This window comes from Pseudophryne corroboree, chromosome 2 (assembly GCF_028390025.1).
Source record: "Pseudophryne corroboree isolate aPseCor3 chromosome 2, aPseCor3.hap2, whole genome shotgun sequence".
Taxonomy (NCBI): domain Eukaryota; kingdom Metazoa; phylum Chordata; class Amphibia; order Anura; family Myobatrachidae; genus Pseudophryne; species Pseudophryne corroboree.
Window position 1 is genome coordinate 454,689,847 of NC_086445.1, and position 17,373 is coordinate 454,707,219.

General features: G+C 45.8%; 1 protein-coding gene across 8 annotated transcripts in view; it reads left to right on the forward strand.

The window, feature by feature from the left end:
• Positions 1 to 17,373, forward strand: part of LOC135027842 (uncharacterized) — a 1,366,020-nt gene that overhangs the window by 654,852 nt on the left and 693,795 nt on the right. For all 8 annotated transcript variants that reach the window (XR_010224289.1, XM_063953746.1, XM_063953745.1 and 5 more), the window contains exons 57-59: positions 1,077 to 1,237; positions 4,621 to 4,747; positions 7,906 to 8,111. Coding sequence is in view for 7 of the 8 variants with exons in the window: in XM_063953746.1 (XP_063809816.1) it covers positions 1,077 to 1,237; positions 4,621 to 4,747; positions 7,906 to 8,111 (494 nt within the window). In the remaining variant the exon portion in view is untranslated. The remainder of the gene's footprint in view (positions 1 to 1,076; positions 1,238 to 4,620; positions 4,748 to 7,905; positions 8,112 to 17,373) is intronic.

Consider the following 17,373-nt stretch of genomic DNA (forward strand, 5'->3'; position numbering starts at 1 on the left):
TGACTAAGTTGCTTTTCGCGGGGAGAAAAAGACGCTTGGCCCTACTGAGTCCCGCCATGGCATGACGCAACTTGAAGGGCTGTTTAGTGTGACTGCAGGAAGGATGTAAGAGGATACATCTGTATCATTTGTACAGTCGAACAATGTATATCAGCTGGGCCATTGACTTTTGGAAACAGCTGATATGTCTGTACATTACGTCATTCACAGACATATTACATAAGCTATGCAGCACGGCAGTTATATCTGAACATCTGCCTTTCTGTACGGGTGACCTTCCAACCGCAGGATCTACCAACAATGATGTCACTACTATTTACTTTGGCCAGGCATGTCAAGCGGCAGATTTGGAAGTGTGGATTCATAAACCTTACCAGCTTATCTGTGATTTTTCTGCATCCAAGGTGCTGAAAGTATTTTGTAACTTTAGCCGATACCTGTGGGGTTAAGGTTAGGCTGCGCGGAGGTGTTAGGGTTAGGCTGTGGTGTTGGGGGTTAGGTTTAGGCTGTTGGGAGGGAAGGTTAGGTTTAGGCACTGAGGGGGAGAGTTACGGATAGGCTGCGGGGAAGGGGTGGTTAGGTTTAGCCACCACTGGGGGAAGTTAGGTTTAGGCACTAAGTGGAGAGGTTAGGGTTAGGCTGCGTGAAGGGAGTGTTAGGGGAGAGGCGTTAACTTACCTCGTTCATATCGAGATTTCCCAGGTCTGGATGCCGGCGTCGGCATTGTAACCGCCGGCATCCCATCCGCCGGTCAAACATACTGAACCCCTGGTGATTTATCTATCTGTGCTGAAACCTGGATATCACTAAAACCTGCTCTGTTAGTGTGCCTTGAGGACCATGGTTGTGAATGTCTGTTCTAGAAGATGCTAGATAAATAATAAGCAGAATCTGGTTGGTTGCTATGGGCAACATCTCCACTTCTATAAATCCGCACTTTAGTAAATAACTAAATATATCCCTTAGGCTTAGTGTATGAAAGCAAAGCAGTGTCTTTAACATGCCATGTTTTTCATTATTGAACTTTTCTTTAGTATTATGAAAATGGATAACAAAGCATAATTTGTCTTCCCTAGAAATTATTGTACCTTTCCAGCCTATTGATAACATCGGGTTACCCTGTTCTACTGGCTGGAGAGGCTGGATGTGGTAAATCAGTTCTCAGCCAGGAGCTACTTGATGGTCTGTGTTTGGGAGATGTTTCAGAGATGTCTGAGCTGCGTATTCCTATCAACAGGTAAATATTGGACACTGTTCCTCTTATAATTTCCTCTTCGATCACTTATTTCCACACAAATCCCCAAGTTCCATCTAAATTTCATCAAACACTTTGGGACTCAGAATTTGAAGTACTGTAAGTTTTCCCAAAGTGACATACTTCATCTTCACTCTTGTCAACTACATCAAACCCAATGACGTGCGGTGAGGTCAAAGGCTGGGTAGGCACAGGCTAGTATCGGAGCCATATTTACTCCATATACCAGCCCATCCCCTCTGCAAGCAGCACAGTAATGGCCTTATAGGCAGACAGTCCTGAGATGACATTACATGACAGATCACACTGCCTCCACACATGCCCCCTCTTAAGGTGTGTAAACACGGTGAGATAAATCTGTAAGATTTTGACTATATAGTCAAAATCTTAAGGAAAGTTAGTGCATATCTCAGGGTGCTAGGCAGCTTGCGATACCGATTCGATCCCGATGCGCTTTCCTGTGGGGTTGGTATCGCAAGAAAAGATAGACTGTACAGGCAGAATCAATTAAAAGGTGAAACTTAACATCAGGGAGTTGGAATTTGAGCCAGCAAATTCCAACTCCCTGATGTTAATTTTCAACTTTTAATTGATTTTTTGTTGGTGGTATTTGCTGTGTGAAAATCTGCATAGTACATGGTTGAATGTGTTATTCCTCCTAGCGCTGGAGTGTGTGTATCTATTTCTTTCAATATAGCAAGGATCAGATCACACTGCCTCCACTGTTTGCCACAGGCTAATACATAGCACCGGGTGACTGGGGAGGGGGGCACAGTTGGGCACAGGGTAACACATTCACAGGTTAATACATATCTTAGGAGGGCATAGGGTGACACATGGCACAGGGTAATACATAGCATAGTGGGGTGCAGGTTAACAGATGGCAAAGGGTAACACCTGGCACAAGGTACTACATAGCACAGGGGAATGCAAGGTAACAGATGGCACAAAGTAATGCATAACACAGGGGGGCACAGGGTAACCAATGGCATAAGATAATTTATAGCAGAGGGGGAAGCTGAGTACCACAGGGAGCAGGGTAACGCGTGGAATAGAGGGGGACAGGATAACACAAAGCATTGGAGGGCACAGCGTAATACATAGCACATGGGGGTACACAAAAAGGAGAGAGAAAAGACAAAAAGGTCTCTTCCAGGGGTGGTATTCATGTGACCGCCGGTCAGCTGACCGACAGTCACATGACCTCCTCTACCAGACCAACAGGGACTATTTCCACTCGTGGGTGTCCACGACACCCATAGAGTGGGAATAGAACCCGTGGCGACCGCAGGTCGCCACCGAGCCCGCAAGGGGCTTGCTGCACTCGCCCCTCCCCGCCGGGATCCTGGCGTCGGTATGCTGCCGGGATCCCGGCGTTGGTAAGCTGACCGGCGGTCTCTTGACCGCCAGTCAGCAGTACTACACCCCTCTTCCAGGAGCACTCTTTTTAAATAATTATATTTTATTGGTAAAATGATACGGCATCCAATTCTGCATCTCTAAAGAGGGGAGCATAGCAATATTATAAAACATAACTTATATGTAAAAAAAGAAGAACGGTCATAAAGGGAGTTTTTTATGAACATTCAAGGACAATTAATGTATTCAGTCGGACACATAGTCCCCTTACACGCACCTATTTATTCAGGTATCACACGAGCAGAAATATCTCTTCCATCATTGCCTATAGAAATTATCCTTGAAAGTATAGCACATGGAGGTACAGGGTTACGTATAGTGCATGGGGCACCAGTTACCACATGGCACATGGGGGCACAAGGTAAAACATGGCACAAGGGTGCACGGGGCACAGGATCAGAGGCGTCACTAATAGTGGTGACACTTGATTTGGAAGGATACACAAAGCAAAAGGGTTACATGTTCTCATGGGTAAAGGGCGTGACCTTGCAGACAGGGGTGTGGCCTCGTGGCCCTAATCCCAGTCTCGTCACTCTGGGGGTTCTCAGAGATGCGGACTGCACCTGAGTACCAGTGTGAGTGTAGTACCAGCTTCTACACAGTGACAGGAACAGGGTTCTGCACGTAATGTCAGCACCCGGCTCCTGTCACTGAAGAGGATTTGGCACTTTGGTGACACCACTCAGTCGGTGAAACCAGATTGCGGACCGGTTTAGACGCCACTGCACAGGCTAACACTTGGCATCGGGGTGCAGAGGCTAAAACATGGCACAAGGGGCACTGGGTAACACATGGCGGGGGGGGGGGGAGGCTGCCAGGGTACTGTATGGAGAGAGAGGAGGAGGGGAAGGCACAGTACCTTGTGGTAGTCGGCAGCAGAGTGTCACCATGAACTGCTGGAGCACTGGGAGCACACACTGCCACCTGCTGTCACTGGGTCCCGGAATGACCTTGGCTGCTGGTGCTTGCTGGGTAATCTTCTACTGACAGGGGGCACCGGACTGTCCCTGCAGAGCTGATTTTTCCATTGGGTGGTATTAGCAGCATTTGTGGAGATGCCAGCATTGGTATGGAGGTGGAGCACAGGGGAGGGAGGCTGCCCAGACTGTGCAGCCAAGCAGGGAAACGTGAGGCCAAGACACGCCCCCCCGAGACAGGTCTGATAGAGCCTCACTGGGGTGGAGATGTACTAAGCCTGAAAAGTGATAAATATCACTGTGATAAAGCACCAGCCAATCGGCTCCTAACTGTCATGTCACAGGCTGTGTTTGAAAAATGACAGTTAGGAGCCAATTGGCTGGTACTTTATCACAGTGATATTTATCACTTTTTAGGCTTAGTACATCTGGCCCTGGGTCTGTTTTCTATGCAGCATTACTGTCGGCCGCATGGCCCTGGCCCCAGCTCCAGGCACTGTCTGACATACGGAGGGTAGGCAGAGCTGATCACTGCCTCTCTCAGGCTTCTCCTTGCATTCTCTCCCTGGAGCACCACATATTTGGGGACATTTGACTATGAAAATTAGTAGAATAATGCTAAGAAGATTTTTATAAAGTCAGTAAAGTCTTTCTTTTATTTTACTGTATAAAACAGGTTCCTTACATAGACTTTATGCAGGACTTCACAGACAGGCTAGCAGCAGGGAGTGGGTGTTCCTGAGGTTAGAATCACCTTTCTGTATCTGGTCTGGAAGTATCAGGTCAGGGGAAGGAATCAGAGGGAGAGAGGGACCAGATGGGTGTGCTGAGCCCGGTGGCTGCCAGATGATTACTTTCCAGTAGCCACCGGTAGGGTATCTGGGGTTATTTGTCCCGCATAGCCTAGCTTGGTGTGGTATGATATTATGGTATTATGATATGATTAACTATGGATAGTTTTTAGTACATTTGAAATTGCTCTATAAGTGAATATTATACAGCCTTGTACTTTACATATTTATTTTCTAGTTCTACGGATCCTCGGAGACTGTGGGGGTGCTTAAAAGACCGTTTGGAATGGCGACATGGCACATTTCATACACCAGCTGGAAACAAGAAATTGTTGTGTTTACTCGATGACCTCAACCTTGCTAAGGTGATTACACTATACTCTGGAGACTAGACTAAGATGCTTTTATTGCAAATTAGTCTGAAAGTCTTGTCTTGCTGTGTCAAATCGTAACTGCATTTTAGAAACGTGTAAGGTTAAGCATTGTATGATGCAGTCAGATGCGTGAATTGTGATTTCAGGCTACAGCTGAATTGCATTCATTGCAGTATTTAGAATATTGCTAATGTTAATTTTTCAAACAAATGCATTTCAATGTGTTAGAAACAAATATGTACCTTGATCCTCTTTTATGCGATGAACAACTTTTTTATTGTTTAATTAGATATATTGATGCTTAGTTGTACTTAGTTTCATTACTTACATATTATTTTAAAACATAGGGGGTAATTCCGAGTTGATCGCAGCAGGAACTTTGTTAGCAGTTGGGCAAAACCATGTGCACTGCAGGGGAGGCAGATATAACATGTGCAGAGAGAGTTAGATTTGGGTGTGGTGAGTTCAATCTGCAATCTAAATTGCAGTGTAAAAATAAAGCAGCCAGTGTTTACCCTGCACAGAAACAAAATAACCCACCCAAATCTAACTCTCTCTGCACATGTTACATCTGCCTCCCCTGCAGTGCACATGGTTTTGCCCAACTGCTAACAAAGGCCCTCATTCCGAGTTGTTCGCTCGTTGCCGAGTTTCGCTATATTGCGATTAGTCGCTTACTGCGCATGCGCAAGGTTCGCAGAGCGCATGCGCTTAGTTATTTTACTCAAAAGTTAGGTATTTTACTCACGGCATAACGAGGATTTTTCATCGTTCTGGTGATCGGAGTGTGATTGACAGGAAGTGGGTGTTTTTGGGCGGAAACTGGCCGTTTTATGGGAGTGTGCGAAAAAACGCTGGCGTTTCTGGGGAAAACGCGGGAGTGTCTGAAGAAACGGGGGAGTGTCTGGGCGAACGCTGGGTGTGTTTGTGACGTCAAACCAGGAACGAAACTGACTAAACTGATCGCAATGGCTTAGTAAGTCTGGAGCTACTCAGAAACTGCTAAGAATTTTCTATTCGCAAATCTGCTAATCTTTCGTTTGCAATTCTGCTATGCTAAGATACACTCCCAGAGGGCTGCGATCAACTCAGAATTACCCCCAAAATGTATGCAGTGTCCAAAAATGCAAGTTTCTGCATTTTACATTGTTAATTGTTTGATCTACAGTAATTGAGCAAATATTCAAGATGTACAGTGCCTTAAATTACAAAAGGAATTAATTTATTGAACTAACCTAGGCGGAACCGCTTAGACATACTGTACCACGGGCACTGGGTGCTAGAGTGGGCATGACCAAATACATGAGCATGGCCACACGCACTCCTGAAAACATGCTGAAGGAATGGGGAATTCCTTCTCCTCCTCCATGACTGGCCTGGGCCTTAGTAATCAGTAACCTTCCCACCCTGCTCTCAGTACCCCTGCCTAAAATAACAGGTTTGCAGGGGAAAATTATGTCATAATATTATTATTCCTTTACTGTTATGATTGGTTTCTTATGTTTTTGCTAATGGCATGTAATTCAACTTCTCTCAGCTTTTTTTATATATATTATTTTTTTATTTATTCATTTAAACTTTCAAAACATTTACTACAGCATACTCAAACTATTATATTACTGAAAGAAGTGATTGTTGTTTTGTATACAGATAAGACGAGGGAGTCATTCCGAGTTGATAGTAACTGTGCTAAATTTAGCACAGCTACGATCTTCTTCCCTGACATGCGGGGGGACGCCCCACATGTCAGTCCGGCCCCCCTCGCAGAAGTGCAAAGGCATCGCACAGCGGCGATGCCTTTGCACTTCAAGAGTAGCTCCCGGCCCACGCAGCTTTAGCGTGCTGGCCGGGAGCTACTCGTCGCTCCCCGGCCTGCAGCGGCTGCATGTGATGTCACGCAGCCGCTGTGGCCTGCCCCCCGTTCGGTCGGACCAAACCCACGAAACGGCGGCCAAATGCTGCCGTTCCGCCCCCTCCCGCCAAGCGATCGCCTCTGCCTGTCAATCAGGCAGAGGTGATTGCATCCCTGCTACGGCCTTCGGCCGTCTGTCATGCGTCGGCGCACTACGGCAGCTAGCGAACGGGTCAGAATGACCCCCAATATCCGCAATTGTCTCTTCCATGGTTTATTAAAATGAAACTCTTGCTACAGTTGTAGCTCTTTATTATGCACTAAACGTTATGCTATTATAATTACTTTCTTACTACAGATCAGTGAATCTGCATTATATATTGCATACTGTTTTTATTTTGATGAAAGCTTTGCTAACTGGCAAATTGTCTGGCAGCCTATTTGCATTACAAATGCCTTCTCTTTCCCTTGTGTGAAGCGTTGTGTGAGCATGGAAAGACAAATCACCAACTTAAAATGATTTGAAACCATTATACGACTATGGGTAAAGTTAGACCTCTCTCAGAGCATAGCAGGATGATGACAGGAAACATAGACATAATACAAGCAGTATGCATGGCTGTAGAGAGCAGCACTCAGCTTCGGTACTGCATGGGTGTGTGGCCTAAATAGCAGTGTCCACGCCCCCTAGGGAAATCAGATCGAGGGTGGTTTGGGAGTGTCACGAGGCAGGGGGAGGCATTTTACCTTGTTTGCTCCGGGAAGCAAGTCCCTCCTCCTCGGCTGGTGCCATCTTTCCAGTGATATTTGGGAAGATGGTGCATGTACACTGTGCCAGAGTCTGTGCTTACACTGTGTAGAGCCATCTTCCCGGAAAGATGGCGCTGTGGAGGAGGAGGGACTCGCTACGCGGATCAAGGTAAGTGTACCCGCCTGGCCCCTCCAGCAGATTAAGTAATTAGTACCCACAGCCCCCCATACCTCCCCTACCCCTGCACCAGTGTGTAATAAGTTTCTGGATGTGCAGTGCATAGATAGAATAGACACAATCTAATTGTCTAGTTGTGAACTGAAATCTCTGACTAAAGTTCTTGTGAAATGCCATGGCACAGAACCGTATATAAGCAGCACTACACACCGAAGACGTCAGCATGTTCACTTCCTTTACAAACTCCTTATGGAGCTCAACAGAGATCACTGCAGAGTATTATTTTCTACAACTACAAGAGTGCTCTGCGACAGCAGGAGAGTTTTGACCGACTTGTGTATTGTAATTTGCCATATCTATATATTGTAGGTGAATGAGCATGGCAGTCAGCCAGCCTGTGAGTTTGTTCGCCAGCTTCTTGACCAAGAAAGAATATTTGATCCCATCTCTCTGAATTGGAAAATTATCAAGGGGATCATATATCTGGCAACATGGAGTACGACAGCTGAGAGCTCTGCAGCACAAAGCCAACGGCTCCTAAGACATTTCTGCACATTTCACTGCAAGTACCCAAGGTCTGTTACTTCTTTACTATTAACAATATGTATTATATACAGTAGTAGCAGTTTCTTAATTTTCTTGCATTTACAGTAAAGGGGGGTACTCACGGGAGAGATATGTGCTGAGCGATCTTAACACAGACCACTCAGCACACATCTCTCACCCCGCTCAGCACAGCGCGATGTGCTGAGCGAGGGGGAAAGCCGACGGGGTGCCGCTCACTTCACACAACGGTGAAGTGAGCGACCCGCTGGATTGAGCCTGCATGCAGGCTCAATCTAGCACCGGCGATAGCGATGCGCTGGGCCGCGCATCGCTATCGCTGGAGGGCATACACACGGCAGATCCGTGCTTAAAATCTAAGCAATCTAGCAAGATTGCTTAGATTTTAAGCACGGATCTCTCCGTGTGTACCCCCCTTAACACTTGTGGCAATCTGCCCCATCACGTAGCAGACTATGGGGTATATTTACTAAAGTGCAGGTATATAGAAGTGGAGATGTTACCCATAGCAACCAACCAGAATTTAGCTATTATCTTCTAGAAAGTGCTTGATATATGATAAGTGGAATCTGATTGGTTGCTATGGGCCACATCTCCACTTCTATAAACCCGCAGTGTAGTAAATATAGCACTATGTTTTCATGATGAAGCCTGCCAAGACTGTGGCCGCTATGTTCCCCTCCACTTAACCTAACCGGCAGACTGTGGAGGAGATCTGGAACTGGAAGTCCAGTTTTGATAAAATTACCTGTATATTAATGATTTAGATTGTGATGTTCACTTCACAGTATTTGCTAAATGCAATTCGCCATTTAACTTTCACTTATTCAGACCTCCAAAACAATAATTCTGCCTTTCAGAAATGATCATTGGGGGTCACTCCGAGTTGATCGTTCGCTAGCAGTTTTTAGCAGCCATGCAAACGCATTGTCATCGCCCACTGGGGAGTGTATTTTTTCTTTGCAGAAGTGTGAACGCCTGTGCAGCAGAGCGCCTGCAAAAACATTTTGTGCAAAACAAGACCAGCCCTGAACTTACTTTTCGTGTGCGATGATTCTAACGTTGGAGGGTTGGCATTTGATGTCACACACCCGCCCAGCATTCGGCCAGCCACGCCTGTGTTTTCCCTGGCACGCCTGCGTTTTTCTAAGCACTCCCTGAAAACGGTCAGTTACCACCCAGAAACGCCCCCTTCCTGTCAATCTTATTGCGTCCGCCAGTGCGAATGAAAACGTCGCTAGAACCTGTGCAAAACCACAAAGGCTTTTGTACCCATACGTCGCACGTGCGCAGTGCGGTGCATACGCATGCACAGAAATACCGATTTTTAGCCTGATCGCTGCGCTGCGAACAACGGCAGCTAGCGATCAACTCGGAATGAGCCCCCATTATGCATTATAGAACGTGAGGTTATCTACTTAGCAACGACTTGCAAAATTGCATGGTAAGCAACACATATAGGGCCTAGTTCAGATTTAATGCACCTAAGATGCATTTGCATGCTGCAGCCCTTCTGGAGTGTGTGCATGTGCAGAAGAAGCACTGCTCGTGCGCACGAGTTAGATGCGACAACAGAGGCTTTAGCGGGGTGGGAGGGGGCATCGACGCAGGTTTAGGGGGTGGCGTTGGGGGGTCGTGGTCCGGACAATTTGCGGGGCAGCCCGCGCCGGCTGCGTGACGTGACCTCACAGCATGCGGGACGGACTTACCCTGTGCTGGGCGTTCCCCCGCATGGTAGTGTAAAGGGTTGTAGTGGTGTGATTTTTCGCACGACAACAACCCTTGCTGAATTAGTCCCATAATCTGGTTCAAGTCGAAGTTTGCCAATTATTACAATATAAATTTAAATGGGTGCGAATCAGGCCAACTGAACTGCACATTGCAGAAAATGGAAAATGCTTCAATAAATTTAAAAAAATAAAATAAAAATAAAAACACTTGAAAAGTTATATGATAGAATTGTTTTGCCACTAATGACATTGCTCTCGGTGTAACTGCTCAGTCACAAGCAGCCAACATATAAATGTTGCTTGTTATTGGCTGAGTGTTTAGCATCTACAGCAGTCATTCCCAACCACGGTCCTCAAGGCACACCAACAGTGCAGGTTTTAGTGATATCCAGGCTTCAGCACAGATGGTTAAATCAAAATAAGTGAGCTACTAATTAAGTCACCTGTGCTGAAGCCTGGATATCACTAAAACCTGCACTGTTGGTGTGCCTTGAGGACCGTGGTTGGGAATGCCTGATCTACAGTATAATCATTGTGGAATGTGTGTGATTTTCCTTTCTTTGTCCTTTCTACTGCACATGGAATGTGACCATGGAAGGCTCATCTGGTTACATTCCATTTATGCAGGGGTGTCAGAACATTTATGGGCTGGGGGGGCAAGATAGATCCTCATTTGGCACCCCCGGGGCGGAGCCACTGGGGAGGAGGAGGCGGTACTACAGGGACAAAATGGAGGCATCACCATGGTGGAGAGGAGGTAAGAAGAGCAGGCCCGGTGACAGGGGGGTACAAAGGGTACCCCAGTACCGGGCCCCAAGTCTCTGAGGGGCCCCAAGGTGTAGGAGGCACTAGCAACATAATATAATAATACTTTTACATTTAAAAACATATTAGGGGGCTGCCGCCGCGCTGTTCTGGCACGGCCTGCGCATGGATGCATGTAAAAGTATGTTTAATAATACAGCGGCGGCCTCTGGCAGTGGCGGTAACCGTAACCCCCGGTTCCCTGTAGTTCCTGTGTCTGACCTATGACGTGTAGTGTGACGCACGAGTCTGTAACTTCCGCCTCCACAGAAGAGCCTGGTAGCTGCAGCCCAGAAGGAAAACTGCTGCTCGCTGTGCACACTGTATTAGAGGTTCCACACAGCAGCTGTCCCTGAATGTGGTGAGTACGGTTTCCTGGACGATCACACAGATGATCACACAGTTACTGTGTGATCATTATTTATATTGTAGCAATAAACCCCTTAAATGTAATCACTTGAACATGCGCAGCTTTCAATCACATACGTAGAGAGAGAAGGCAAAGAGAGTGCTAGGGAGAGAGAGGAGAGAGTGTTAGGGAGAGAGAGGAGCGAGAGTGTTAGGGAGAGAGATTGTTAGGGGGAGAGAGAGAATAAAGAGTTAAGGCTAGAGAGAAAGAGAGGAGAGAGAGAGTGGAACAGGGAGAAGATGGAGTGAGAGAGACATCATTGTACCTGTCCAGATTACACAGTAGCACAGACACAGGTCTCTCATGGAGGAGGGCAGACTTCAGCATTAGGCCACGCCCCCAAAACAACAGCGATTTGCGGCAGTTTGGCACTGCTCTGCTGGTAGATAGGAGTGGGGGAGTGCTATTGCCTAGTCCCTGCGCTGCACGGAGGTTGTGCGGTCTTTAAACTGACCACATATCGCTCCTCCTGTGTACATTGGTTGGCGCCTCTCATGTTTTTTGGGGGGCGAGCTGCCCTCTTGCCCCACCCATTCCGACGCCTCTGCATGTATGGCTTGTTGAACTGGTGGAAAGAGGTTAGACAGTAGTCTGATGTGGTTCATGTCAGGTTTGTTGCTGGTTTGGAGAAATCTGATGATGCTTGTTCATTACAGTAGTGCAGTGCTGTTCTGGAGAAATCCGATGATGCTTGTTCATTACAGTAGTGCAGTGCTGTTCTGGATAAATCTGATGATGCTTGTTCATTACAGTAGTGCAGTGCTGTTCTGGATAAATCTGATGATGCTTGTTCATTACAGTAGTGCAGTGCTGTTCTGGAGAAATCCGATGATGCTTGTTCATTACAGTAGTGCAGTGCTGTTCTGGAGAAATCCGATGATGCTTGTTCATTACAGTAGTGCAGTGCTGTTCTGGAGAAATCCGATGATGCTTGTTCATTACAGTAGTGCAGTGCTGTTCTTGATAAATCTGATGATGCTTGTTCATTACAGTAGTGCAGTGCTGTTCTGGAGAAATCCGATGATGCTTGTTTATTACAGTAGTGCAGTGCTGTTCTGGAGAAATCCGATGATGCTTGTTCATTACAGTAGTGCAGTGCTGTTCTGGAGAAATCTGATGATGCTTGTTCATTACAGTAGTGCAGTGCTGTTCTGGAGAAATCTGATGATGCTTGTTCATTACAGTAGTGCAGTGCTGTTCTGGAGAAATCCGATGATGCTTGTTCATTACAGTAGTGCAGTGCTGTTCTGGAGAAATCCGATGATGCTTGTTCATTACAGTAGTGCAGTGCTGTTCTGGAGAAATCCGATGATGCTTGTTCATTACAGTAGTGCAGTGCTGTTCTGGAGAAATCTGATGATGCTTGTTCATTACAGTAGTGCAGTGCTGTTTACATAACACACTGTTACAAGTAAATAGCTGAAGCGTTTTTTAAGACTCTTACTTAATAATATTTTAGACTGTTTTGTTTAAATGCAATAGACATGGCTTTTTCTCTCCCATTCTATATCTTTACTTTCATTTACATTGTCCTATAGTTTACAACAATTTCCAAATGGTCCCTTGAATAAGTTTACTAAAGATTGCACGGGGGTTTTATTTAAGAAGAAGAAGAAGAAAAAACAATACTGTACTATCCTTCATACTCAAGGCCTGTAGATCTGACATACATACAATATCATTAACCCCTATTCTGTGCCCTCTGGAATGCCAGAACTGTTTGTAACAAACTGGTCCCCACTCATGACCTTTTCATTTCCAACTCCCTGCACGTACTAGCCATTACTGAAATTTGGATTACTCCCTCTGACACTACTTCTCCTGCTGCTCTCTCTGCTGGGGGCCTCACATTCACACAGACACCCCAACCTGGGGGTCGCCATGGTGGTGGTGTTGGGGTAATTTTACCTTCTAGTTACTCTTACTAACTCATACCACCAGAACCATCCCTTACATTCTCTACATTTGAGGTCCATGCTATGCCTATGCCTCTAAACTCCTTAACCTCACCTCTTCACTTGGTCACTCCCAGTGGACCTGCTAATCCTCCCATGTGAATGGGAGCTCACTGGATCTGGTCTTCACTCACCGTTGTGATATTTCTGATTTTTCCAACTCCCCATTTCCCCTTTCTGACCACCACCTACTCTCCTTTAACCTATCTCTCTCTGCTTCCCCATATCTACCTCCTAAGGCTACCATCACCAAGTGTAACGTTGAGGCTATTGACACCACATTCCTTTCCTCCCTGTTTGACTCAGTTCTCCTATTCTTTCTCTCTCATGCCCTGAACAAGCCACTTCCATATACAATGCATCCTTTACTTCTGCTCTTGACTCTGTTGCTTCAACAACCACTTTTCACCCTCGCAAATTAACACCTCAGCCCTGGCACACCAAATGCACCAGATATCTGCAAAAATGCTCACGTACTGCTGAGCGACACTGGAGGAAATCACTCAGACTTCCTCCATTTCAAACTTATGCTCTCATCCTTCAGTGTTGCCCTTTCCCTTGCTAAACAGTCATACTTCAATAACCTCATCTCCTCCCAGTCTTCCAACCCCTGGCGCCTCTTTACCACTCTCAACTCACTCCTCTGCCCACCTCCACCTCGTCTCCCTTCCTTGCTCTCTACTCTTGACTTTGCCACTTACTTCACATCCAAAATTTACTCCATACGTCAGGACATCACATCAAACCAGACCATCAGCAACCAGCCTCCTCCCAGCCCTCACCACCCCTCCCCATCCCTCTCACCAACTCTGACATCTTTCTCCCATGCAACTGGTGAGGAAGTCATTGCCGTCATTAATTCCTAGCCCCTTACTACCTCTCCACTTGACCCTATCCCCTCCCGCCTCCTTCGCTACATCTCTCCTTCTGCCTGTTCCCATCTTTCCCATCTTCTTAATTTCTCCCTCTCATCAGGCACTGTCCCCTCTGCCTTCAAGCATGCACTCATCTCTCCTATTCTTAAAAAACCTACCCTTGATCCAAACACACTCTCTAACTACCGATCCATCTCTCTCCTCCCTTTTGCCTCCAAACTCCTTAAGCGCATTGTCTACAACCGCCTTACTTCCTTTCTTTCCTCACACTCACTGCTTGACCCATTCCAGTCTGGCTTCCGTCCTCTCCACTCCACTGAAACTGCCCTTACAAAAGTATGCAATGATCTCCATGCTGCTAAATCTGAGGGACACTACTCTCTACTTATTCTTCTTCATCTCTCTGCTGCTTTTGACATTGTGGACCACCCTCTCCAACTGCAAATCCTTCACTCCATTGGTCTGCGTGATACTTCCCTCTCTTGGCTGTCTTCCTACCTCTCTGACCGTTCATTCTCTGTCTCCTCTCATGACTCCACCTCCCCCTCACTTCCACTAACTGCAGGTGTACCCCAAGGTTTTGACCTTGGTCCTTTTCTTTTCTCTCTCTATACATCCTCACTAGGTAAGCTCATTAGTTCTTTTGGTTTCCAATATCATCTCTATGCTGATGACACTCAAATCTATCTTTCCTCTTCAGACCTCTCCCCTGTCCCAGCGCTTTCATAAACTTAACATGTCTAAGACCAAGCTGATCATCTTCCCTTCCTCCTGCATAACCTCAGTTCCTACAATCTTATTATCTATTGATGGCACTACTATCTCCCCTAGCTCCCAAGTGCGCTGTCTTGGAGTAATCCTTGACTCCTCCCTCTCCTTCAAACCAAACATTCTGCACCTCTCACAAACCTGTCGTTTTCATCTAAAAAATATTGCCAGGATCAGACCCTTTCTGACCCAGGATGCTACTAAGACTCTTATCCACTCATTTATCATCTCCAGACTGGACTACTGTAATCTCCTCCTGACTGGCATTCCTGACAAATACCTCTCTCCACTCCAGTCTATCCTCAATGCTGCTGCCCGGCTCATTTTCCTCACCAAACGCACCTCTCCTTTCTTACAAGACCTTCACTGGCTCCCCTTCCCTTTCAGAATCCATTTCAAGCTTCTCACACTCACTCCTCTCCCATCCACATCTCTGACGTTATCTCCCTTTACACTCCCACCCGTCCTCTTCACTCTGCTAATACACAACGACTTTCCTGCCTACTGATTACTTCCTCCCACTCCTACCTCCAAGATTTTTCACGTGCTGCTCCATTTCTCTGGAATTCCCTACCTCTCCCCCTCAGACTCTTCACCTCTCTACAAAACTTCAAACGGGCTCTCAAGACCAAACCCAGCCAAATCTCATCCTAACCCTCTGTTCCACGCTCTCTATGTACCCCGTCTGTGTCACCCCTGTCTGTCTACCCCTCTCCTTTAGAATGTAAGCTCTCACGAGTAGGGCCCTCTTCCCTCATTGCTTATTCTTTTTCTTACTTTAATAATCTTCAACTGCACCAAGTCCAGCAGTCTTCTGCCACCTGATACTTATGTATCAGGTGGCAGGTGTATGATGTAGCTATGTTTATTTACCCTGTACTTGTCCTATATTGTTGTCAACTGTAAGTTGCTGTTTTCCTGTTTTGATTATTTGTTTATGTACTCTGTAATTGGGCGCTGCGGAACCCTTGTGGTGCCATATAAATAAAGGATAATAATAATAATAATAATAATAATAAATAAGCTTTGAAAAGTGATAAAGTGGACAGTGATAAAGTACTATCCAATCAGCTCCAGTCATTTTTCAAACACAGCCTGTAACATGGCAGTTACAGTAGGTGGTGATTGGTTGGTAGTACATCACTCTCTACTTTATCACTTTTTAAGGCTTAGTTAATGACATGTGCCTAATTGTAATTTTCAGGACAGTAATACCTATACTCCACATCTCCCCAATTTTGAGCTGCACATGTGCACTGAATATATGGTCTTCAAGCTTTGGGGTCTATTTACTAAGCCTTGGATGGGGATATAGTGGATGGAGATAAAGTAGCAGCCAATTAGCTCCTAACTGCCGTGTAACATGCTGTGTTTGAAAAATGACAGTTAGGAGCTGATTAGCTGGGACTTTATCTCCTTCCTCTTTATCTCCATCCAAGGCTTAGTAAATAGACCCGTAAATCTCCAAAAGCATTTCACTTCATGAGCTTTTTCAGAACTCAAAAATAGAGCCCTGCTTACCATATGTGCATAGTAGACAAATATGCGCTATGCCCTTGTATGTCAAACAAAGCTGATACATTTTCTGTTCACTCCTTTCCTTCCTTACTACAACATTCCCTTATCATCACTTGCATGGCTGCAGAGAGCTCGCTTGGACAGACTTGGGTATGTGATTATGCCCTGCCTGATAAAGACGTCATGCCCCTAGGGGATGTGGTATTTCCTCCCCGATAGGCTAAGGCATCCTGTAACTGTCCACAAATTCCACCATTCTTACGCCCCCTGCTCTCTTGCAGAATCAGAATCAGTTTATTGCCAAGTATATCAGTACATAATACACAATACACAAGGAATTGGTTTCCGATAGCTAGAGCTCCCATACAGCATATGATATACAACAAAAAACATAGAGGAAGAAGAATGTGTGACGTATGACTAGAATACACAAGTAGAGATCTGAATATGAGAGTAATGCTAAGCGAGTGTTGAGTTGAACAGTTTGATTGATTAAGGAAAGAAGCTATTCCTGTGTTTAGCAGTACGCGCTAGTTGCGAGCAGTACAATCTGCCAGACGGTAGCAGTTGGAACATATCATGAGCAGGGTGAAAATGGTCGTCAGTAATGCTCCCGCCCTCTTCATAACCCTTGCCGATAGATGTCCTCTACTGCCGGAAGATTTGTCTCTATGATTTTATCAGCAGACCTCACAACCCGCTGTAACCTGTTTTTGTCGTGGATTGAGGCAGAGCCAAACAACACTATTATTGAGGAGCAGTGGACGGATTGGATGATTGCAGAGTAGAAGAGGATTAGAAGTTCTTGCGACAGTTTGAACTTCCTAAGCTGACGTAGGAAGTACAGTCTCTGTTGGGCTTTCCCCAGAATTTCCTTAATTTTAGACTTCCACTTAAGATCATTGGAGATTGAGGAACCCAGGAATCGGAAGGTTTCCACCACAGTTACTACATTGTATGCAGTTGTGAGTGGGGGCAGTGTATGGGGGTGTTTCCTAAAGTCGACAATCATTTCAACCGTTTTTAGTGTGTTTAGCTTTAGATTGTTTGCCTTGCACCAGGTGGCTAGCCGCGTGACCTCCCTGCACCATGTAGTTTCAGACTGATGACAATTGCAGCATGGAATATTGAGAAGGGACATCATTTCATATTCATCAGAGATTCTTTAAATATTTTGTTAATGTAATTTGTTCAATGTTTTAATATACTCATAG